Source organism: Myodes glareolus, chromosome 18, assembly GCF_982192425.1.
Source record: "Myodes glareolus chromosome 18, mMyoGla1.1, whole genome shotgun sequence".
In the NCBI taxonomy this organism is placed as follows: Eukaryota; Metazoa; Chordata; class Mammalia; order Rodentia; family Cricetidae; genus Myodes; species Myodes glareolus.
The window spans coordinates 45377104-45403335 of NC_142043.1; the positions used below are offsets into that span (position 1 = coordinate 45377104).

A 26232-nucleotide genomic window follows, 5' to 3' on the forward strand; every position below is an offset into this window, starting at 1 on the left:
TCTAGGGTGTTGGTCACACATGTTTAAGGCGAAAGACAGTCCCCTTCAGTAATTCCCCAACCCTAATTTTTCAGGTCCCATTATTCAGACCTCTTCCCCTGGAACCTAGGTCTACCACCACAACGATCCAAACCCATCTCCATGGGTGACACTCTCAGCTGCCTCTTTCACTGTGGACTGGGTAGCAAGAGACTGTCCTCTGCTGGTAGAACCAGAAGAGCATCCCCTCTGTGACGTACAACAGGGATGCTGTGTTTTAAGTTCATGAGTGTTGGACAACCAGGCAGTACGCTGGGCTATGTGAGGCTAGGTGGGCGTGAGCTTTTGGCTCAGCAAACTCCAGGAGAAGAGCCCATCATCCTGAACATCTCTGTAACACAGGGGTCAGGAGTCCAGAGTCCTCGTGTCAGCTCAGCCCTCTGAGCCCAGGCAAGTTTCCCAGTATCTCTCAGCTTCAGGGTTATTGAGGACAATGTGGGATATGGTGCAAAGGCTCTGGAGATTCTTTCCAGTTCCCACAATTCATACTTCTATAAAACTGAAACTGTGGTTCATCCATTACACAAAGCTAAATCTTTTCCCAGTCCACAGATGAGGAATTTCCCATGCTTTTTGATATCAAGTGTCATCAGATGTCTTCTGTAAGCCTAAAATGGCTTTGCTTTCGGATATCTCTGTAACATTCGCCTAAGTAGCTGTGTTTCTAACCACATCCTTACCATCTCTTTCAGTTTATTATCAGTTACCAGGCCCCTAAACTTCAGTGTTTAAAGTGGGGATGTCTTTTATTGCTTATGCAAATACTATAAAGAAAATGACTATAATAGAAAATGCAAATGCTATAAAGAAAATGTCAAGACTCCCAGAGAAACCGAATCTGTAGGAGATAGATGGATAGACTGATTGATGATAGATAAGGTACCGCTAGCCTCTTTATTTTAAGAAATTAATGCACATAACTACTAGAAAGTTAAAAATCTGTGAGGTAGGTTTGAAATTCGTGGCACAGGGCAACAAACAAACAGGAAACCAAGGCAGGATTTGTTGTTCAATTTGAGGCAAAAATTCGTTGTCCTTGGAAAACCTAGATTGTTCTGAAGGCCCTGAACTGATTGGGTGAGGGCCACTGTATTTTCAGGATACATACTTGAAGTCACCTTCTAAAGGAGATTTTAAAAAATCAATTTTTAAAATTTACTTGATTTTAGCCTATGACTTGCCTTCACAGCAACACCTAGACTGTGACAACTATGTGTCACAGCCTGCCCAAGCTGATACATGGAATTAACCATTCTTCTCTCTCTGCTACCAAGTGGACATTGCTCTAAGCCACAGTCAGTCCTCAAACAAGGACAGTAGCAAAATTGGGCTCGGTCTGGCGTGGTGCAGCTATCTTGAGAGCATCCAAAACACACTCACCCTAAAGGAAGAGGCCATCTTTGGAAAATGCACCCTTAGTAATCTGCAACTTAAACATTATGACGTAAAAGCCAACATAGTCAAATGCTGACATCTTATATTCTGTCATAAGAAAGGGGGGGAAGCAGAAATATGGCTTCTCACAATGGCTGTTGTCCTTTCTCTAACTGGCCACATGGTCCCAGCGATCTTCTTCATCCTTCATCCTTCATCCTTCTAGTGCCCATCCTATGTCCCTTTTGCACACAGGAAGTGCTTTGGTTGGTTGTGCATCCTTGCTTGGTAGCGTAAACCCATACCTCCCTTCCTAAAGTACTTCCACTTGTAATACTGCTTGTTGTCCCTGCCCCCAGCCCAAATTACAGAGGATTACCAAGGGGTCTCAGGTGTCTCATGTTCCAGACACGCTCTGATCATCCTCTACTGTGTCTCCATGGGATCAAAATTCCTTCTCATGCCAGTGACTCAAAGACACAGGGAGCCCAAAATGGCCGAAGCATTCCGAACTGGAACTTTGGCAGAGTGGGCGTTGCTCCTCAGAGGAATTGCTGGAACTAGAACGCATCATCTCAAGGATAGGACAGTCAGCTTTGCTAGCGAGTCACTGAGAGTAATGGTGGGTACCATCTCCATTTCCTCGCTGGTCCCTGGAGCTGTGAATCTTGGTCATGTGAGCCATGTCTAGAGTAAGTGTCTACTCCGGTGACAAAGCTCTGCCCCTGCCATTGTAATCCACCTGCTGGGCACCGACTGGTTACCCTAGGAAACGCTACCTCATTGGGTGCTCTGTGGTAGTCTCTGCCGCTTGAAGCCAACAGTGAATATAGCTAGGTCGACCTTGGTGAATACAATTCCATGGTCTTTAGCTAATGCATCCCCACCATCCCTGCCTCCATTGCCCTTGAACCTATTGGTCAATGATAGATGACTAGAAAAGAATCTGCCTAGTACCCGCACAGAAGAGGTTATCCTGTCCACTTCATCACTGATGTCCTTGGCTGAGGTCATCCTTTAGTGATCTTGGAACACAGATACCTATATATATTTTGTTCTGAGTGGGCTACTCACACAACTTTTCCAAATTTCCTTCCAATAGCCTAATTACTTCACTAAGTCGTTGAGCATGAATGCGAATTGCTACTCAGTCACACATCTGACCTTTTACCCTCCAAGGAAAGCGCATATCCAGGGCCTACTGCCCTCAGAGATGTCTGCAAGGGAGGGTGCAGTACTGAAGCTGTCCGCTGGGGAGCAGTGTCTGGCACGCCATGCAGAAACATGTAAACCAGGCCTACAGCTTCCCTTTGTCATGCGATTATTGGAATACACCCAGTCCAGGGCCTCTGAGGTGGGGATGAAGAGAGGCACCAAGGAACCACAAGTCTCGCCTGTCCCATGTAACCTACTCATGTCTCCTTGGGCCAGTCTTGGATATGCTATTTTCATTTGAGGATGGACAGCTAAGCTACATGGTATTTTGGTAGCTTATAAATATGCTTTCCCTACTAAGGCCTAGTAGTAAAAAGACAGAATCTAGTACTTTGTGAATTTTTTTTCAGATTTATTTATTTATTATGTATACAACATTTTGCCTCCATGTATGCCCGCATGCCAGAAGGGGGCACCAGATCTAATTACAGATGGTTGTGAGTCACCATGTGGTGGCTGGGAATTGAACTCAGGACCTCTGGAAGAGCAGCCAGTGCTCTTAACCGCTGGGCCATCTCTCCAGTCCCTACTTTGTGAATTTTTAAATTGTTCTTATGAGCGTTTTGCTCACAGGTACACATGTGTGCTTGGTGCCCTCCGAGTTCAAACAACAGTGTCAGGTGTCTGTAGCTGGAGTTAACGATGGCTGTAAGCTTCCATGTGGGTGCTGAGCCTCAAACCCAGGTCCTCTGCCAGAGCAAGTGCTCTTAACTGTTGAGCCATCTCGCCAGCTCCCAAGATGCACTTCTTTAGAGAACAGTTATTTGAAAAGGAATGATAGGTCTTGCTCCAGGATCATAAAGGCCAGATACGACCAAGGCTACAAACGGCACCCCATCTTTACTGATCTTCAAGCACCATTGACCCTCTGCTATGTGTGACCCATGTAGCCGAGCATCTGGCCTTACAGGATGGACCAGTGATATAGCCTTCTGTTCAAGGCCTTACTCAGAACCAGGAGAGCTGAGCCCAACTGATGAACAGATTAGAATAATACACCCGGGGAAAGAATATGATAGCTCCAGAATCAGTGGGGGCCTGGTATAGGTGGTGTACATAAGAAGACAGATACAGCAAATCATTTACTTTACATGGAAAGTCTTCAGAGGCACATGAGTGCCATGTCTTTTCATAGCTTGGGTCCTGGAAGCCTGACTATGGGTGACCGGAGAAAGAAATGACAGGCATGTGGTATGTCCCCATAGGATCGTATATTTGAATGCTTAGTCACCAGGGAGTGGCACTATTTGGAAGGAGTAGGATTAGGAGGTGTGGCCTTGGTAGAGTAGGTATGGCTTTCTTGGAAAAGGTGTGTGTCACTCGTGACTTTGAGGTTTCAAAAGCCCAAGCCAGGCGCAGTGTCAGTTCTTCCTGTCTACGGACCAGGATGTATCTCTCAGCTACTGGTCCAGCGCCACATGTGCCATCACATTCTCCGCCACGGACTAAGCCTCTGAAACTGCAAGCAAGCTCCTAATCAAATGCTTTCTTTCCGAAGCGTTGCCTTGGCCATGGGGTCCCTTCACAGCAATAGGGCAGTGACCAAGACCTATAGAAACACAGAAAAGCGGGGATGGGGAGTTACCGGCTCTCTGATGGAGAAGCCACAGTACCAGAAGTTCAGCGTGTTTATTCTATACAGTTGAACAGGCAGGCGGGGTTATTACATAAAACTGAACAAGGAGGCATAGCCATGATTAGCTTTTTTATATGGTTGCTGGGGATCCAACTCAGGCTTTTCAGGTTTGCATAACAGACTAATCCATCTTCTCTACTTTTCGTTTAAAAAAAGACAGTGTAAAATATCCTCGTGAATATACAGATTTTAGAGCCAGAGAAAAGGGATAAGCATGATTTGCCTATCTGTTTTAGAACCGGTATATGAAGCAGTATCTCTGCTTTGCTCTGTCCCTTCACTTCTTTCTAATACATCTTGTACGACTCAGGGGAACGTAACAAATTAAGGCACAAGGATCTGAAGAACCAGTGTCTTTCTCACGCAAACAAACCTCTCGCGCACTGTGGCTAGAATGGCCAGTCCCTTCCCCTTCTTCCAGGATGCAGGCTCACTCACCGGCTACCAACATCGCTAGAGGGTATGGATGCAGGTGCAATGGAGGATTTCCCTCAAGTAGGTGATGTTATAGCCCAGAAGTGATGCATATCTTACTGGCTCGCACATGTCCCACAGTCTGTTGATCAAAGCTATGCCTGGCCCCACTGGATCCCAAATGGACCGGGAAGCAAGTTTCCTGTGCCTGGAAAGCAGAAGGTACGTGATTACCTGACAGAACAGCACAAGCAGGGTCACGGCAGGGTCTCCCAGTGGAGTTTCATAATCCCCAATGACTGTCATGGGGAACTTCCTTCTCAGTTGACAGTGGCGTCTTAGACCCACCAGAAGTGTGTCATGTTCAAGGTATTTTCAGAGGGACGCCAGGGCCTAGGTCTGGTCTAGGAAGCCAACGTGCTCAGGAGAGAGCTCAGGAGAGAGGTCAACTTCAAGCATCTTCTGGGACAAGCATTTAGCTCTGCATCTTTTGGCCCTTGCCATGCCTTTTCTCCACCCCACGAGTTCAGGCAGCAGCAGCAGCTACATTCTACAACACACACACACACACACACACATAGAGGGAGGTGGGCAGAGAAGGAGGAAGGGAGATAGAAAAAGATGAGAAAGAGAGAGAGAGAGAGAGAGAGAGAGAGAGAGAGAGAGAAAAGAAAGCTCTTTCTTCTCAGGACACCATCCCAGGATATTTCCAACAGATAGGAACTGACCAGGAGGCAGGGCCTAGAACCAACTGTATCAATCACAGGGCAGGTGTACTCTGAGCCCTGGATGCTTACCATGAGGCTGGGTCCTCTGTGGCTACTTACTCCTTTGTTTTGGAGTAGGAACCAGTCTCACAATGTCACGGCCTAAGCAACTTTTCTGAGTGAATCTGCCGCTGACGCTTTCTCAGAGGGCCTGGCAGCGAACAGTGCTGTGTGCAATTCAAACGGTCTTCCTTCACCAAAACACGGAGCTTAGGCTGCCTAAAAACAATAGTATTCCCTCCATGAATGACCACTCAGCGGACTGTCAGTGAGAGTGGGACCAGGATAGCTCGTTTACATCACGGGGATAGCTCTCTGAGCTTCCCTCCAATGGAAGGTAAATCCACACATTCTATGCAAGTCAATGGCCCTGATGTTGCAGACGCAGAATCACCTGGCCAGGATGCTGCCGACAAATCAGCCAACTGAAGGCCACACCTGTACGAAGCCCGAAGCCCGAAGACTGCATTCCCCTCACACTTGAGAAGGCCAGGCCAGCTGCCTACAGCACCCTATGTGTGATGCTTGGAGTCAGTTTTCAATATCAGGTCACTTCAGTTAATGCTTCTGTGCTGGGTCTGCACCTAGAATGTAGGGTGCTCAGAGCATATTCCAGGATGTGCATGGGATACAGTGGGCCCGTGAGCGGATATGCACTATCCGACTGTCTGAGGTTGTTCGGTGTGGACTACTTTGATAGCGGAGGAATATATATTAGAGGTTATCGTGGAGTCCATCTTGGCCAGTGATAAGCATGGGAGTGTTGTGCTTAGTCAAGGAAAATGTACAGTTCTGACTATAAAGGTGTGTCCTGTCCCCTCTTGGTGGCAGGGCCATGCCAGATAGGCTGAGGGCATTCTTCATCAAAAGATCTAGAGGCCTTGTCACTACAAGGCAAGGCGTGGCTGTAGGAGGGCTCCTTTCCCTGTCAAGAGAGATGGGGTAGAAAGCAGGTGCAAGATTTGCAGTGTAAAGATATAACCTGAGCACACGCTGCCGGGCTCCCCGCCTCACACCCACTCCAGCCACCTTCCTATGGCTGTGATACTCATCAAAAGCAACTCATAGGAAACGTTACAACCTCTCATTGTGGAAAATCGGGGTGGGAACTGACTGCCAACTCCCTCTCTGGCTCGCTTCTCTAAGTTACCAGGACAACCTGCCCAGGGTTAGTGCTACCCAGAGTAGGCTGGACCTCTTCTCTCAACTGGTCATCAAGATAATCTCTTACCAACATGCCCACAGACCAATCTAATAAAGACGAGTGCTCAAAGGAGATTTTTTTTTCCCCAGACGATTCAGGTGACAGTTAATACATACCAGGACAGCATCCTGTCTGAAAGACTCATCGTCACTGATCATGGTGCGTTCTCCAGTGTGGTTCTCAGAGTTCACTCTTTTCCTTACTGTAACCCAGAAGAGGCACTGCCCTCCGTAAGTGTGGCTGCACTTTGCCCATCTGTTCATCATTTATCCATCATGTAGCACCTTCTTAGAGCAAGCCTAGCTCCATACTCTAAGCCCAGAGATGTACAAGCTAGTCTAGATAGGGCTGGCTCTGACCATGCATCCCAGAAGAGGACAGGCAATTGGCTGAGATATGGAGCAATTCTGACAGTGCTATGCGCAGGGTGTCGGGAAACCCAGCACAGAGACCTAGTAATGTCTAGAACAGCCAAGGTGGAGGACTTGTTAACTAATGAACAGCCCTTAGAGAACTCATCCTGTCCTGCTCTGCATGGAGAACTTCTTAAACTCCCTCCCGCTCTCCTTTGCTAAGACAGCCAGAGTTCGTGTCTCCTCTGGGAGGCGGGAGCTGTGTGGATGATCCATCTGTTACTCGGACTTGGAAGGATGCCACATTCCCTCTGGTCCATGTTGGTGACTCACAGCCAAGCAGGCCAGCCTCAAAAGCACGTGGACTCACGAGCATCTGGATTCTGACATGAGCATCTTGGCTTCTTTTCATTCCTATCCTTCGCTATCGTTTTAATGAAATAATAACAACCACATGTGACCCCCACAGTGGTGACTTCTTAAAGAGATATTAAGAGCAGTTGCCAGTTAAGGATCAGTCAGAATGAAATGTCAGAAGAGGGCAGTAGTTTGGGGTGCCCGATTAGGGTCCAGAGCCACTCACACCGTGGTTGACAGCAGGGCTGTGCCACATGAGCCCTTTCTCACAGACACCTTGGTGGCCCTGCTTTGAGTGTGAGCTGTTTTTCCTGGAATAGACTCTCCTGAGAAGCACACAGATAAGAAGAAAGTTCACCTCCTCCTTCAAACCCAAAAAGCATGCCTGGCAATGCCTGGCATGCCGGGCACCAACAGTTAAGTGCCAAGGGAAATAACAGCTTCAGTTTGTCACTGTTGCCTCAGGAATGCTAGGCCCACGCACCGAGTCTGCTCTTTCCCCAACACGTACTAAATAAACCCACCTGCTGCTGCTTTTCTGGTTGGAACCAGCTTCCCTCTGTTGAAAAACACACAGGGGCGGGTCACACCTGACTCCATGAGAGTGCATACATGTGGGCGGTACGAACTGGATTCCGTGGGGTTTATAATAATGAGAGGGCATTACATTGGGAGGGAGGGGTGATGGGGAAGTGACCTTGGGAAACTGAAGAAGCCTGGAGAGGTAGAAAAGGTCAAGATGCATTGTATTGCATGTGTGTCATTTTCAATGACTGCATTCCAAAAGAGCCCTTTTCAATTTGCCTGAAAGGGCCTTGTGAGGTTTTTTCCTTTGTTTTGTTCTGTTTTGTTTTTTTCCTTCAACTTAAATTGTCTGAATTATGAGGCTAGACATTGACACCCCAAAGTAAGGTTCTTTGGATGCCCTAGGGTGCTGGCACGGTATCTGACCGACTGAAGTGAAGAGCAAGAGAGTTGACATTTGTGGCAGACTTTGACAATTGTGGCATATTCTGAAGCTGAAACTCTGGGTACTGGGGGGTACTCGATGCCCCCAAAAGGTAGGGGGCTGGATACACAGATGTGAAAGTATTACTGGGTAACCCAAGTAGTGAAACCAGGTGACCCTTACATGAAAATGGCATCAGACCCTTCGGAAAATTCTTAAATCGAGTCTAACACAAAATACTGGGCCTTTGGGTTAATCTGTGCTGACATCACAGACTCAGAAGTAAGGGTCTGGTACACTCTGGAGGGTGCTTGCATTCTCCACAAGCCTCCACTGGGTGCCTGAAGAGACAGGGCTCTCTGAATGACCCTGCACTTTGGGGAAACTGGAAGTGGTTGCTGAGTATGTCACCCACCATTGGGAGGATAAGACCACCAAGGACCTGGCTGAAGGCATGCAGCTTTAGAGGAAGCAGTTGAAATGTTTGTGGTCTAATGGCCTTGTTAAGGTATTTGTTTATTCCCATTGAGATAGTTCTGATTTCTCTCTCTACCCCTCCCTCCCCCCTTTCTGTTTCTCTCTCCCCCTTCCCCTCTTGCCTCTCCTCTCTTCCCCTCTCTCTCTCTCTCATATTGTTTGGAATTGGAACCATTGGCTGTCTGAAGTGTGTGCTCGTGCAATAAAATCCTTCTACTGCACCAGGCTTAATGGTGCAGGCCTTTAATCCCCGGGCTTGGAATGCAGAGGCAACAGAGGCAGGCAGCTATCTGAGTCTGAGGTCAGCCTGGTGCACACAATAAGTTCCAGGACAGTCATTGCTACATAGTGAGACCCTGTCTCAAAAAACCCAAATACTTCTACCTCAATTCCTGGTTATGCCTTAGGTTAAGATCAATCCTCTCAGCTTTTAGCCACACCATCAGTGTGAAATGCTAGCTTGTCGGTCTTGGTGCCCCTGCTATTCGGTTTGATTGTATTTGATATCTAGAACCCACTTGTTTTCAGTAAAACTCCACTGAATTCTTGTCATCTCTCCTTGCAGAATTCCCGTCAATTATTTGAATGACTGCATGCCTTCAATTATACATGTTTCCAATATTCCTGTGGAAACACTTCCAGGAAAGTCTGTTAGGGGGTACTTCTGTGTTGCCCTCCTGCATTCGCTTACTGGAAATGCAGGGTGTACACCAGAGGCTGGGGATGCAGAAAGCTTATGGTAAGATTGTGAAATATTTGAACTCAGGCCAGTAGCTCCAAGAAGCTCACCATGCAGGTCCACTCTGGCCCCTGAAAATCTCATCGGAAGTGTCATTGAAATCTGCTCTAGTCCTTTGCTAGTCCATGGTCCTAACTTGTCACCCAACCTCTAACCTATCAGCTCACTGCATTCATGGCTTCTGTAGGTTAGACTGTGGACAGAGTGCAGCTCTGGGCTTCTTCACCACTCCGAAACATCTAGACTTCAACTCAGAGGCCTGAAGGGGTGTAGTGGTCAAGACCAGACCAGGGGGCCTCTATGGGCATACACTCCAATGTTGGGTAACCCATTCCTCCTGCTGGCTGGAGTCCCAGCTACACCAGGTCAGAACTCCAGCCTGTGTCGTGGCACCCATGTTCCTAGAGCAGATGTGTGGCCACTGTGGACCCAGGGTCTGTCACATGACTGTGTTTCCTCTGTGCTCTGCCTCAGAGGCTCACTAGCTAAGGGAGCACCACGGTCCCTCTCTAAGGACATGAGTGAGCTGGGAGACAGTATTGGGCCATATTTAGAAACTAGGATGTGGTACATTTTCTTAGGTGTCCTCTTGGCTCTGTAATGTCGCAGTTTTCTTTCCTGTTCTGATTCTTACAGTTCTCTTTGGTCCGGTGTTGTCTAAACAGCATTTTCATACAACATATTTTGAAAATATTCATTCAAGTTCCCCAACTCTTCCCATCCCTTCCCACCAGACACTGAGATATCGACTTTCTTTTTCTTGGCCCTTGGAGTCCAGTTTCTGTTGTCCAGTTAGTCTTGGGAACAGGGTCTGCCCTGCTCTGTGTTCAACCTTCTAGCAGTCGCGCCATTAAAGAAACCGACTATCTCTGTCTCTGCAGCTAGGGATGGGATTTCATGCCCACCTACCCCCGCCCCCACCCTGTCCTGAAATTTTATCTGCCTGGAGCTCCTGCAGGCCTTGTGTGTACTGTCACAACGGCTGTGGCTTCATATGTGCCACAGCCTTGTTGTGTTTGGTAAACACTGTTTCCTCGATCCTGGCAAGGAACTTGGGCTCTTATAGGCATCCCACCCCTTCTTCCTGGGAGACCCCTTAGTCTCTTGGGAAGACTGTTATATGGACATCCCATTTAGGGCCGATCCCTTATTCTCTGCAAGCTGACCAGTTGGTGTTCATTGTTTTATTTTTTTTAAATCAAGTATAAAATAGAATCTGTTGCATCTGCCCCTTCCTGGGGAGCCTTGCTTCCAGCGTCCCCTGAACTGAATGAGGCTGACCTCAGTCACTACTGTCCACCCCGCAGAGCTCCACAATGCATCTCCTCACTTTTCAAATAAATTAACCATCTTCTTAATATTTTTTTTGGGGGGGGGAACACCTTGAGACTCTACTCCCAAGTCTGCCCTTCTGTGCTTGCTCAGACCCCTGATACCAACATGAGCACTGATTTGACCCTGGCCTGAGACCGCCCCCCGAAGGACATTCACGTTCAAGTTCCTGGCAGACCTGTGATCACAGTGGAAGCAGACCCTAGCATGCTTGCTTCTGCTCCAGGTTCCGGAAGCAAGGCTGCTGTCTTTGCCAGGGCTCTGAGGAAAACACCATGTCCTGGCTCTTTTCCTCTGGCCCAGAGTAGAAGTGATCATTTCCTATCTAGCGAAGTAAACGCCAAGTGTGAAGCGATGACTGAGTACCACCCACGCCACGTTTCCTGTGGAGGATGAAGCCTTATGTCCACGTCATCCTGGTGCCAAGACTCTGTGAAGTAACCGTACTGATGGTGGTATGCACATAGGTGAAGTGTCAAATGCCAAGATACCCTCCCAGGTCATGTAAGCTATTACAGTCCTTTTGCATTTGGTGGGCCTGGGACTTGGAAGAGTTAGGTTAGTGTTTAAAGGCACCAAGGTAGCAAGTAGCAGAGTCCAACCAAGATGGCCCATGGGCAGGGCAAAGGTGACATGGCCATTAAATGTGAACACTGTGTCCTTGCTAAGGACAGGGGAGTACTTTTCTCCTCAGGTTCAGGTCCTAAAGACATGGCATGAACGTCATGCAGCCAGGATCAGGGCTGTGATGTCAGTTCCGTCAGCCTGGTGATCACTCACAGTCTCTTTACACTTGCCTGTGAAAGGCTCCTGGTGAGCCCAGGCAGCCTTCGGAGTTCATTAGAAAGACCAGTATCTCTGAGCCGTTGACTTTCAGAACCTAGCTTAACTTAAAGGTCTGAATACTTTGTGTGTCACACTCCATTGGTCACTTCTGCCCCACCCAGAGCAGCTGATTGGTCATGCTAACAGGGCATCCATCTGTGTCACTGAAGGGCCTGAGCTGAGACCCACAGCCTAATTTCTAGGCTGCTGTTCTCTCTTAAGGAATAGAGAGGGGACAGGAAGACTCATGCGAGTAGTACAAGGATATAAAGATCTTTCTGGAATATGAGTTTCCACCTTTCATCTTAGCCTCTCTCATCTGTCGCTGGACTCTCTGGTCACTCACTGAGGGATGTTCTAACCTCTGGCTCTCTCTAGCTGGGGGTAGGTAGAAGGAGACTCATTGAAGCTTATTTCCGTGGTTTTATTTGTGTGGCTTCTATATTAAAATCTAGAAGATCTATAAAGCCTATAGTTCATGTGATACATTGGGAAAGAGATAATCCTATCATAGACGAGGGAGAAGGTGAGGAGCCAAGCCTCTGTCAAAGTCTCATGTGAAGGGACCTGAGAAAGGTGTCCAACCTGGTGCTGGAGCCAGAGGATGACCAGAAAGGAAAGTGAGTAGCCATAACACAGGAAACTAGAAAGTGGTACCCTGGTGGAGAGGTGACCCAAATGTCAGTGCCCTGGAGACACCCAGTCACGGGGCCAGGAACCCAACTGAGGGCTGTGCCTCTTGTCTCTCGTGTACTCAGGTTCCAGCACCACCCTGTCACCATGCACCGTGTGTGCTGATAGCTGGAAGGCATGCTCAGTGCTTCCACCAACATCCCAAGTTTGAACAAGACCTAGAAAGATCTATTTCTTGTAGCTGTCTCCTGCAGCATTCCCACCCCCACAGGCCAGGGGCTGGGATGTTTCTTCAAGTTTGCAGCTTCTGGGACATCCTCGGTCACTGACTCAGCCTGTGCTCTTTCAAAGACTTAGAGAATATTCTTGTCTCTAGAGGTGTCCAAAGGATCATAGATAGATGAATTTTGATTCCTATTTATTTCATTCTTTTTTCAATTACTATAAATGATAAACTTATTTTCAAACAGTTCTTTGGTATACATGCAATTTACCATTTATTAAAAGCAGAAGCAAATGTGCACACTAATGAATATGCTTTTTAAAATTTTATTATTTTGTGTTTAAATTTTATTATTTTGTGTAAGAGTCTTCTGCCTGCATGTGTATCTGTGCACCACCTGTGAGCCTGGTGCCAATGAAGGCCAGAAGGATGTGCTGGGTCCCATCTACAGGTGGAGTCATGGACAGTTGTGAGCTGCTAAGAGGTGCTGAGAGTTGAACCTGGGTCCTCTAGAAGAACAGCAAGTGCTCTTAACTGCTGGTCCATCTCCCAAGTCCCTTGCTTGGTTTTTGTTGTTGTTATTGATGTTTTTATGTAAATTAGTAAACCGCGACTGAGTGTCTAAAATACCGTAACAAGGCAGCGTCAACAGTTTTGAGAGCTGTTTTAACTGTTTGCTTCATTTTTGTGCCAACGAAACCAGACCTGCTGCAGCTAAGGGTATGTGGCTCAGTGGTAGAGCGCTCGTCTCTCATGTGGGAGAATTCCAGGTTCATTTCCTGGCTGGGATCCTCTTTAATACAAGCTTGATTGGATTAAGAAACGCTGAGGGAATCAGCGAAGCCCTCCTCTGCCTATCCTGTAATCTCATTTCCAGATGGTTAAATGATGAGGTCTCTGACCTAATAAAAGGATTAATCCCTCACTAGCTGCCTTGCGTGGTAGCGTCACTGGGAGCTGGTGGAAGGCTGGTGAGGCGCAGTTGGAGGAAGTAAGTCACTGGAGAGGCTAAGACGCTGTCACCCTGACCCTTCCTGTGTTCCTCCATTCTCTGCTTTTGTCCACCAAGAAATAAAGCCCCCACCATGGCCCCTGCTGCCATGACGCTCTGCCCCAGCAATGACGCACTCCATGTTTTGAACCAGGGGACCGAAATCAATTTTCTCCATCTGAGTTGTTTCTGCTCGGCATTTCGGTCACAGTCACTTAAAATAAGACAACAACAAGATACTAGCACTGCAGAAATTAAAACAAGCTGAGTGCACTGCAGCTCCTCCCCTCGGGCTTGTGATGATAGAAGTCTTGGCAGAGGCACCAGATGCCTAAGGAAATGCTCCGGTGTGATCACCTCACACCCCAGTCACACCAGCTCCTGCACTGAGCGTGGGCAGGGCTCTAGCCTACCTGCTGCCTGTCACGGGGTCCCTTGAGTCACCGGAGCTTCCTCTTATTAGCACAGAGAAAGCCGCTCCACTGAGCCGTCTCAGGGTGGGCGGGAGGTGTTTCCGGTGCCATAAGGGTCGGGACTAAGCGGTTAAGCTGCTGTTTCACAGGTGCGGGAAACCTGTTGAGAATGTGGGGTGGTCACTCTGTGACCACCTCAGAGCCCGTGGGCTGGAACTGCAACAGTACAGAGTGCCTGTCACTGAATACCAGCTACTGTTAAAGGCCCAGGCGCTGAAATCAGGGTTCTCGTGATGATCATGAGATGGAGCCCCTTTAAGCTGATGTTAGGTCATTGAGAGTGTTGCCCTCAAAAGAGGCTAGTGTGAGTTTCAGAGGACCCTGGCTAGCTCCCCAAAGTTTGAAAAAGAGAAACTTGGCCCCTAAAGTCTTTCAGGATTCCTGTCTCGCCATGTGCTCCTTCATCTCACACATGCACCCACCTCAGTGATGATCAACCATGAGGCCCTGTCCAGGGGCGGAACTGATGGCCCCACCTGCCCCCAGTCTCTAAACTGTGAGCTTAGTACGTCTCTCTTCTTCATATACCTACTCAGCCTCTGATGCTCTGATGAGGCCAGCACGATCTTGAGATGTCATACAGTGACGTCTACAGGTCTCAGGCCATGTCACTAGAGCCACAGTTAAAACTCTGACTCAGCAAATCCTAAGGCAAATCCAGATTGTACAACTTCCCAGTTATCACTCTGTGCCCACTGTTCCCTGTCTCCCGGTCTCCTTGCATCCTATCGGGCTTCTTAGGTGAGCTACCGTAGACGACTCAATGAGTAGAGAGGTGCTAAGCAAACATGAGATTTATTTTATGTGTGAGTGTTTTGCCCAAATGTACCATCAGCATGCAACGAAGAGTAGACCAGAAGAGGGCAAGCGACTCCCTGGAACTGGGATTGCAGGTGGCGGTGAGCCTCTGTGTGAGTGATTGGACCACATCTGTGTCCCCTGCAGAAGCGGCCAGCACTCTTTAACTGCCGAGCCATCTCTCTAGCATAGTTGTTCTCTGAAGGACCCATACCTGCCTGCCGTCTGTCCTTTCCACTCCCTAAGGTGCCCAGCACCCTGCAGCAGGCAGCAAGTCACAGCAGAGACTACACCGGGCAAAGCAAGAAAACGCCACCGCGCAGCAAGCAGAGCATCCATCCGCAAGGGAAGCTGGATAAGCTAGTTAGATTGTACCTGCTCGCCGCTGCCTCCTGCTCCCCACCGTCTCTATGAACCAGGATTTTTCAGCTTTCTGTCTTTCGCCAGGGCAATAGTTTTGAATGTATATTTTAATGTTTAAAATTAAACATTAATTAATCCCGATAACTCACCACCTAACCTTTCTGTCTCTTCTAAAAAGCTTGTTAACTTCTGTCTCTCTATTCATTATGGAAACTATTTCTCTGCTTTCTCAGAAAAAGCACTGCATATTTATACTGCCAGAAACCTTCTCTGCTCTTTTAGCAACTGTGTTTTCATGCACAACCCGAGCTGTGCTCTTTCTCCATTAAACTTTCAGCAGGGCATAGCTTTTAATTACCCTTTCTCCCAACCCCGTCTCCGAAGGGAAGGTTTCCAGACATACAGTAATCACGGAGCTTTCAAGTGGAGCCTTGTGCCTTGGAGCCAGCCGCAGAGAAGATAAGGACACTGTGTCCCCAGCTGCCCCTGTGTCTTGTCTGGAGGCTTCTTAGGGCCTCAGCTTTGTTTCTCGCAGTCACCTCTCTCCGCATTTGCATCTGCCCAGGTTTTCTGAGGTGGTTCCCACTGCTAATCAGGAAGGAGATATCTATTCTCCCTTCTCTAAGTCCGACCTTCTTGCCTGCCTCTACCTAATGGCCCCTCAGATGGAGATGGCATCTGAGATACACCTTTCTAAATGAATTCCGCTTCTTTCCTTTCTGTCTGACGAGCCAGTCAAACCACTGAGTTTTCTCAGCAGACTTGTGGCTGTAGGCATGAAGTCAATCGGAGACTTCTCCCCACCACGTGGGCAGAGAGTAAGGTTTGGCATCGGCCACCTAGTGGTGCCGCTCCTAGTTCTCGGCCTGCTGCCCCCATCTCATCTTCCCGGAGCCATCAGCCATCTGTGACCATCCCTGTCACCATCAGCTCCATTATTGCTCAGCTTCTCAGCAACGTTGCCTTCCTTCCATCCCCACAACTTCACCTCCACTGTAGCATCGTGGTCAGCCTCTGCGATGCGAGGTGTGCCAACCCCTTCCTTCTCCCTACAGGACACCAAGCCCCTTGGCAGGTACCCTCCAAATGCAAACACCTGGTTTTTAAATCTGCTCTTTCCACACCTTATGACCCGGGACCACACTACCTGCTAGGCCACCCTTTCATTACCTTCACGGCAGTCGGGCCCTCCGTACCCTTCCTCCACCAGTCGCCCCTCGTAGGGGACCAACTCCTGCCCTGTAAGCTAACAGTAGGAATTCTCTCTGGTTCATACCTACCGTGTTCACGGGAACAGGCTGCAAACCGCACCCCCCTTTCGTGTTTCCCCTTTAAGTGAAAAAGCATCACGTGTTCACAGCAGTAAGTCGATCATACAGAATATAACAAAAGTTGAAATACAGGCCCAGCCTGCTTACAGCCCTGCCCATCCTGGAGTCCCACAGCAGCAGCCTGTGGGCTTGTTCTGGCCTTCCTGGCTAATCTGCAGGTTCTTGAAGGTCACCAAGGTCAAAACACAACCTGAGTATCTCTCACCTGAGACAACTCTCAGGTCTCACAGAAATGCCTTTGGATGCACCTGGCGGGATGAAAATGAGAGATTTTGCTCGGGCCTTTGTTATCAGCACTGATAAGCTATCAGCATCAGCACCACTGTTATTAGATTATATGATCACCACCTCGTAGCATGGCTTGTGACTCTCCAGACTAAGGCTCTCCTGGGTTATCTGGAACTCGCTTCCTGTCGCCGTGGTAGGAAGGAGTCCCTGACTGACCCTGTGCCAACCCCCATCCTGAGTCTCAAATAACTCATCAGTTTGACTGACTCAGCAGACAGAGTGTGAAAGGAGCAAAATGATTTTAAAACGGGGGTAAGGACATTTTCAGCACCTCCTCAATTGGTACGCCATCGGGAAGGTTGTCTGTAGCTGCCTGCCTCCTGCAATGCTTATCAGACCCAGTGTTTGGTATGTACGCAGACAATCTAAGCTAAAATACTGTCACAAAAAATTCATATGGTAAATCTGAGGGAGATGGTGTCCTGGCTACCTCCGTTACATGGGTTAGTAAGGGAAATCATTTGGAGATTTAGCTAGTAGTAACATTTGCCTAGTGCATGCAAGTAAAGTTCCATCCCCAGCAGGACCAAACAGTGTATGTAAACATACAATACACACATACAATATGTATTTATGAGACCAACATGTTGCCACTGCACCAAGACGGTGACAGTGTGCGTGTGTGTGTGTGTGTGTGTGTGTGTGTGTGCATACGCATGCACACATGTGTATGTATTCATGCTAGGTATAGTGGTGAAGGCTGATAATTCCAGCTACTAACGGGGATGAGGCAAGAGAATTTCAGGTTCTGGGATAGTCTGAGCTACATAGCAAAACATCGTCTCAAAAAAATAAAGGATCTAAATGTATGAATTTTGGTGAAATGCATGGTGAAAAGTTTAGTATTTATTCTTAAACACCAAATCCTATCCCATGTGACAATTTTCTACCATTTGATTGGCCTTCAGCAGTTGAGTCGTTCAGCTTTAAGCGTCTTTGTCCTCTGGCTGCATTTTTATACAGGGACAACACAAAACAAAGACATTAAGGCGTCAGACTTAATCATAACCCAAAATAATATTTTACAATCTGTATGTCTTACAGTGCAGTACCAATAAACATCAAAAATCTCCTGAAGTGCTTGAGATGGAATCTGGGGGGAGGGGACTTATGCATATTAGCCAAGTGCTTTACCCCACACACACACTACATCCCTACCTCCACCCCAGTCTCTTAATATTGGAGTTTGTGATGTGTTTTGTCTGCATGTATGTGTGTATCACATGTATGCCCATTCCCGTGGAGGCCAGAAAGGGTGTCAGATCCCCTGGAACTGGAGCTACAGAGTCTTCATGCAGATGCTGGGGACTGAACTCAGGCCCACTCAGCCAGCCCTCCAGCACAGGTGGTAACTAGATTAAGAGGGTATGTGTGTTCAGGTTTGAGTATGTGAACACTGAATATGTACAAGTGTGAGCATATGTGCACAGTGCACACATGCAAATGTGAGCATGTGTGTTCAGTGTTTTCTCAAAAGCTCTCAATTTATCTCCCTCCCAAGACTCCGGAGTTGGTTCTCAACCTCCATCAATATGCAACCCTTTGATGCCGTTCCTCATGTGGTGGTGACCTCCCCAACCATAACATTTTCCTTGTTACTTTTAACTGTAATTTTGCTGCTGTTAGGAATACTGATGCAAATATCTGATATGCAGGATGGTCTTAGGTCTAGAGGGAGAGATGCTTTCACATGCACATCTTGACAGTGGGAGCTTCTGGCACACCTCCTGCTGAAGGTCCCAGCCTGGCCTAGTCCATTACCCTCCGGCCCTTTGCCCTGGTCAGAGCCCTTGGTCCCCTCTGACTGGATCTTGGCCACACAAAGATGCTGCTGGGATAAGGGATGTAATTCTAGAAGGGTTCAGATGGACTCCAAGAATCCAGAATGATCGGTTGGAAACATGGGATTCTCCTCTTGCCAGGCTTGTTAATTCTCTAATTTATCCACTGTCCAGAAGAAACCCTACAGTCCATCCTTTTTCAACATAAACCCTTAGTCCAGACTGTTCCTATAAAATCTGTCATCTCCCCTGTTATTCCCCAGACTGAGTCATGAATCTTTCCCCATCACATATAGCAAAGTGCCTCTTAGTTAATCCTTATCGGTGTCATACGTGATGACTCCCCAGGAAGTGCTCAGAACATCTGCTACCGTATTCCATGAATTGCACGGGCCTGATGGCTGCTATTCTGAGGGCTCCCACAGCACAGAGATCACTAGATGCTGCAGGCATTGGCAGACTCCCACTCCAGAAGGCAAACATTTGGGAGAAATCTCTGTATTCAAGAAATCAGTGTTTGTCCAAGTTAAATTCAGAAAATCGTGAGTCACGTTTAATCCCGAAGAACTGAGACAGGAAAATTACCCATACGCATGGCCGCCCTGTCCCTTTTCAATATATACCAGTAAAGCTGGATGTAGGCACCAAGAATCTCAGTGGCGTGGGGTGAGGTGACAGGGACTTGTCTTCCTCTGGTTCACTGCACATGACAGCAAGGTTCTCACAGCCTGGAGTGCCTTGTGAACGGCCCCAAGTGTCTCTCTACTCAGGCATCCTAACAGCTCTGATGCTGAGCTCAGTGCATCATGTGCACAAGTATGGAGTGCCCACATGCTCCAGGCACTGTTAGGCCCTGCAGTGCTGTGATAAACAAAATGAAATACCCCTCCCCTTCCAAAGCTTGTATTCCAGAGGGAGGCTGAAAAGGAAACGGGTGAATAATAATCCAATGGATGAAGACACATAGGTGGTCAAGGGCGGGGAGGATATACATCAGGGCCTTTGTTGGCTGCTAGATTTCACCTGTCACGCTGGGAGGGGGGTGATGCCTTCAGAGTAAGTGATAGACTTAGGCTAGACACCTGGGTGGACCATCTTCCCTACTCACACCATGGACCTATTGCAGCTTTTGGAATGTTGGAGGCTGTGTCCTGGCATGCTGAGAGACACTAAGCAGCACATCTGGACCACTCAAACTGTCTCAGACTTTGTCCCCTGTCCTCTATGGGCAAGATTGCCCCATGAGGAAGCTTTGCTGTCCTTTTGGGGGAGCCTGCCCCCCTCCTCAGACCCTAGAGTCCTTCCAGTCCTGACCGGGGCTAGCATCCCCTCTCCCCTTTGCTCTCACTGCAGCTTCCAGTGACTTCCTGAGGACACCGCCCTCTCCAGCTCTCCCCCTAGGGTGGCCTGGGTATACATAAGCTTGGCAACACTACACCTTAAGCCCCAGACAGCATGGCAGATGCTCCAACTGAACTTGCGTATAACTAAAGACTCTGGTTCCATTTTCCATTTCCTATCCAGCTCCCAGGGCCTAAAGCAAGGCACAAGAAATTTAGGCAAAGTTCTTGGAAGAAGCAAGGCTAATGTGGCTGCAGGAGCATTCAGCATTAAGTGTTCCATGCCCGACGCTGGGACTGACATGTACATGTTTGGGAGGAAAGGAAGAAAAGCCAGCTCGGGGAACCCTGAGCCATGTAGGGAGGGGTAACACAGAGGAGGGACTGACTAGAGGTTGCTTTGTATGATGCTCTCCAAGTGGGGGGATCCTGAACCCTCCATGCTGATGGCGGGGGGAAACCTACTTAAAGGGAAGAGATAGTGTCTTCTGGAGCCATTCTGAGTGACCATGCCCAAGAACAGACTTAGGTTATCCTAAAGTCCATGTTCCAATGTGGAAGCAGTTTCATAATTTTTATAATCTTACTGAGCAAAGGAAGTCATAAATCAAGGTAAGTTTAAAATATATTAGTGTCTAAGAGAGGTGCTTATAGCCAATGGGGGAAGGTTTTCTGTAGGCCTAAGATGCTATCTGATGACGTTCTTAGCCTTTAGGCTGGTGGAAGCCAGTGGTCTGCTAAGTTAATAGATTCCAAAAGGTTTGTATCCATTAGTCACAGGATATTACCTCTAACACAGAGGTGAGAAAGGAATGGCTGTTCTAGGGGATAAAGCTAGCCCAGGACAAGGCTGCAACATCTCAGCCTCTCCCCTGCCCTGTAGTTCCAGTCAGTCAGTCAGTCAGTCCTGCAGACAGCTTCTTTTCAGTTGTCATGCACAGTACTCAGCAGCTCCCCCATGATCAGCTGCCACGAGACTGTGCACAGCTCAGAAGGATGCTCACGGCCCCCATGTATGGGCTCATGGCCCTCTGGCTGCTGAAGGTGGAGATCACGGTCCAGTTAGCCACCCTGACAACAAAGCACCCCAAAAATTGCACATCAGCAGAGCCAGAAGTCTTCAGATAACCACGCTTCAGTTACGGGCCATATAGACCTGTGATGCTACACACTGTGAGACTTGAAATCACACATTATACAACACTGTATCCTCACATACATTATATACAATATATCTATCTATATATACACATCATATCCATGCTACATATACTATATATACATGTTATGTACACTATATATACACAGTATATATTTTATAATTCTACATATACACATGCTATATACACACTGCACATATACATACAATATACATACACATCATACATACTATATATGTGCGCACTATATATACATAAATGTTATGCACATACTATATATACACATATACATCCTATATACATATAATATACACACAATATATACATATACACACTATACAGATATATGTTATATGCCCACACTGTGCACACATGCATATACACACACTCATGCATTCACACACACACACATGCATGCACACATATACATACTCCACTGCTGTTTGTGTGGAGGAAAGTTTAAATGCCCAAGGATTCTAAACCAATTGTCCCAAAGACATATACTGTAGCTCCTCCTTGGATGAGCGACTGTATGTCTGGGTGCGCTGTGAAGAATAATTACCCTCCCAGCAGGGCTAAAAGTCTTGCAATTTTCTTTAATTTTTAAAAATAATACTAGGGAAAAATAATAGTAGGATATGACATAGAGACTGTCCAGAACTCCTCTCAGAAGATCCAAGCCACAGTATGGTCCAGATCCATGAGACGCCCCACTAGAAACATCTCCCCTACAGACCAAAGCATTCACCCTGACCGGGTTCCTCCGACACAGGTCCTATCATGGGGAAGTCCTGTTTTGTGGGATCCCTAGCCAGCAAACCTCCCATGGGAGCTGGCCTTGTGAGATGCTCCTTCCAGATTGCAGTGAAGAACACTTGAGTTTTCAGGCTTGTCTTGGTTATCTTCCTCGGACTAGATTAACAGGACTGTCTTTAATGTCTTTAATGGGACCGTCCTCCCAGATACTACCATATCCCATTTAACTGTGTGTGTTTCTGCAGAAGGAAAAGAAGACTGGGCTGCTGAAGCTGCTAGCTGGGGCATCTACCAAGAAGAAGTCACGCTCCCCACCATCCATATCTCCAACCCACGACCCCCAGTCGGCCCTGGATACCTCACTGCAGGGTGCTGTGGGCCCTGAAGTGTCCCCATTGACCGTCCACGGCAGGGCAGGTTCCTGCCCCATAGAGAGCGAGATGCAGGGAGCCATTGGATTGGAGCCACTGCACAGAAAAGCTGGCTCTTTGGATCTGAATTTCTCTTTGTCCCCTTCTCGGCAAGCAACTCTGTCCATGGCTTCCATCCGCCCTGAACCTAAGCCACTGCCCAGAGAGAGGTAAGGAGGTGAGGGTTTTTATCTCTTTAGGACTATCACCCAAGTTCTGGAACCTTCTTGGGGACTGGGAAAAATGGAGTTTGCCAGGGATCAAGCTTAAGAAATGTTCCTCTTTACCCAAGCCCTGGGGCATACTTCTTATTCCCAACCTACCTTGTGTCTAAGTTAGAGTTTTTAGTGCTAAGAAGAGACATCATAACCATTGCAACTCTTATAAGAAAAACATTTAATTGAGAGGGCTCACTTAGTTTCAGAGATTTAGTTCATCATAGCAGGGAGTATGGTGGCATGCATGCAGGCATAGTTCAGAGTCCTGCATCTTGCGGTCAACAGGAAGCTGACTGAGATACTGGGTGGTATCCTAAGCTCCAAGGGAGATTCGGTGGCAAATTAAAAAGCTTTGGGAAAACTTTAAAAAGATAATTTTACAAAATATGAAAAGTAACCCCACACTGTAAGAACTGACACAGAGAGAAGAGGGTCTAGAGAGCTTGAAGTGGGCGGGTAGGATCCAGGGCACAAGAGGGATAACCTAGCGCCCCCCCCCCATCACATGCTGTTCCTTCTGTCCTCCCAGGTACCGTGTGGTGGTCTCTTACCCTCCACAGAGTGAAGCAGAGATTGAACTAAAGGAAGGTGACATCGTCTTCGTACACAAGAAGCATGAAGACGGCTGGTTCAAGGGGACTCTGCAGCGGAATGGCCGCACGGGCCTCTTCCCAGGCAGCTTTGTAGAGAGCTTCTGAAGGCCGCTGCTCATGTCCAGTTCTGCCTTCCCGGAGAAGGTACCCAAGAAAGCACCATGTGAGCAGAGGAAGCCTTGTCACCTAGGTCCCAGAGCCCTTCTAAAGCACCTGTCAGGAACAACCAGACTGGGGTGATGACGCGGTTGTGAAGTCCTAGTTGAAAGCACATATGGATGTCGTCTTGGTTGTGACAGCCGTACCCTCATGTGACATGTGGATGTCGTCTTGGTTGTTAAGGCCATACCCTCATCGAAAGCACACATGAGTGTCCTTCAGGATCATGCCATGAGTCTCAGTGACCAGTACCACAGAAAAATTGCCCACGTAGACAAATGCACTACTATTCCACCCAGCAGCTAAGGCAACCTTAGTTGTTGGTGCACGGTTGGGAGCCTGGGTGTAGAGTGGGGCCGTGTGCTAGGGCTGACAGCAATGTGGAGTACCTTCCCCGGCTGTCCTGGGTACCATTCCTCTATATACCTCTGACACCTGCCATCAAGCCCCACAGACAGGGCATTTGTGGTTGAGGAGCCTCGCATAAGGGCTCTGAGTCTCCCAAGGTGTCCAGTGGGGTCCTGTTGGGTACTACAGAATCCTTATGGCTCTATCTCCTACCAGGATGATAAGGAACACATTTTGGTTTTGCCACCACTGTCTCTGCATTGCTTCCTTCGTATGGCACCTTTTTAACGTACAAGTCTTAAACTTTATATATTTCTAATAGGTCGGACGCTGCATATTTTTCATGCATCTGGTGCTGATTTTTGTAAAACTAGAAATCACTTGGGTAAGCTTCAAGGGAAAAAAATGGAGGTAACATCAAAGAAAAGTTTTATATATTTCCCATATGAAGTTGGGAGCATACTGAAAAATTCCTATCTGTAAAATCAAAACGTTGCCTGGTGTTCCGCGAGGTGAGGGAGAAAGTCTGCCGGGACGGTCACGTGGAGTCGGAGAGGGTCTTCCTAGCTGCTGGCAATAGCCTAAACCACATGCTCCGTCTACATAGGAGTGGTTATGATTTTTTTAAAAAAAATGGAAACATTTTGAGAAATTTATTCTGCCTTTTTGTGTGGAAAGGAAACACATACGTGAGTGTGCGCGCACACACACACTGACCCCTGAAGCTCCCTTTGATTGCTTTAGAGAGAGTGGCTAAAAATAGCATTCTTAAAGTGTGTCTTGCTGCACAGCTCAGATGACTACCTTACAAAGGTTTTGTCTCTGTTTCAAAAATAAGTAACTTCCCATATCAGGCCAGGCAAAATTCCATCTGCTAGAGACCAAAGGTACCGGGATAATAAGAGTCTAGCTCACGACTCCAGGCTTACAGGGTCTGGGGACGCTGGAAAAGGGAACAGGATGGTTTCTTTGGCCCTGAAGCCTTCCTGTAAAGTTCACTGGGACAACAGCTTGCTTCCCAAGAGGCTGGCCTGAATGGCCATCAAGAGGTGTGAGTGGCACACTTAGAAACACTTTTTTCCACCTCAGAAATCTCAATTTGTGAACCTCTGTGTACATTTTTTACAAAACCACCCAGCCCTGTGTCAGCCTTTGGTATCAGAGGCTATCACTAGTTTTTGTAATAAAATAAGGACCACTTATCCTCAAAGTTCCTATTCGGGGCTATGATTTAACTGGGCGTTACCGCCACATGAAAGTAATGACACCCAGGGAAAGTCTCTTCCTCCTTGATAATAGACTTATTGCATAAGAAAACTGTTCTGAGCCAATGAGCTTAGGCATAGGGGTCCCTGTGTGCAGGGTCAGTGACAACCACAAGGTCTCTGGTCACTGCCACTGCTAAACTACTTGCCCATCCGTGCACAGATCTGTGTATGGTTAAATCCATGCCGTCACCAGGGAGGTGTAGCAGGCTATATCCTGGGAGAGACATGTTTTTAGTGGAGCCAGAGCTAACTCTGGTTTCTAGACAATGAAAGTCCCCTTTTTTCTCCTCAACAAGATCGATTTGGAGTCAACATGTCAACTTTGACTTGTCCTCCTTTCTCGTGATGGTGAGGAGGTAGCAGCTTGATAGAATGCTGAGGAAAGTAGCAAGGTTCGGACAACACTAGGGGGACCCTCTCCTAGCAAAGTCCTGGGTTTACACAGGAACTGCCTTGGGAGGGAAACAGGGCCCCAGGGCTCATTCCAAGGTGGGGCTCTTAAAAATGCATAATGAGCCCCATGGTCTGAGTATTTTGAATACTCTCAAACCCTTTAACTTTCAAAATCATGTATTCCACAGTCCAGAACAGAAAAGAGGTACCTTTCCTTATGTACCTTTGAGGACACATGTCTTGGCTACCAAAATGTGAAGCCAGCAGCCCATCTAGAAACTTCTCTTTCCATCCTGGCCAGCGGCATGTACTTCTTACTCATACAACAGCATTTGGTGGCCAGGTGGTTTTCCTTGAATAGTTCTCAGCCCTTCAGATTGAGGGTCACCATGGAGACAGTTCAGTCCAGCCCCAAGAGGATTGAAGGAAGGAACAAGAGAGATAAGACAAGATGGTCTGTGGTGGGGTGAGACTATAAGGCTGGACACTCCAAAACCATTCCAGGTGACGCGGAAGCCCTTGTACTTTGTACAACACACATACACACAAACGTGCAAGCACATGTCCCCACCCCCACATATGTTTCTATTATACACCAATGTCAGTCTGTGATTTTGGATGAATTGACAGTAGTGGCAAACTCTGATGCCTGTGTTTCTGAGTCTTTAAATAAAAATGACCATGGAGAGGCTGTGTGTCTCAATAGTGGGAACAATGCAGTTGGGGCAGAAGATGTGAGCCCGAGAGTGGGCGGGATTCAGGCCCTGGATGGGACAGAGTTGAGAGCTGTCTTAGTGTTCTATTGTTGTGAAGAGACACCATGACCAAGGCATCTTATAAAAGAAAGCATTAATTGGGGTCTTGCTTACAATTTCGGAGGATTAATCTATGATCATCATGGTGGGGAGCATGGCAGCAGGCAGGCACACAGACACGGTAATGGGGCAGAAGCCAAAAGCTCACATCTCATCTGCCAGTTGCAGGCAGAGAAAGAAAGAGACTGAACCTAATGTGGCTTTTGGAAC

General features: G+C 47.7%; 1 protein-coding gene across 3 annotated transcripts in view; it reads left to right on the forward strand.

The window, feature by feature from the left end:
- Sh3rf3 (SH3 domain containing ring finger 3) overlaps positions 1-25893 on the forward strand; it is a 265461-nt gene extending 239568 nt beyond the window's left edge. For all 3 annotated transcript variants that reach the window (XM_087898129.1, XM_048451758.3, XM_087898130.1), the window contains 2 exons: positions 22064-22398; positions 22976-25893. In XM_087898129.1, coding sequence (XP_087754255.1) covers positions 22064-22398; positions 22976-23144 — 504 coding nt within the window. In that variant the 3' untranslated portion in view covers positions 23145-25893. The remainder of the gene's footprint in view (positions 1-22063; positions 22399-22975) is intronic.
- The last annotated feature ends 339 nt before the right edge of the window (positions 25894-26232 follow it).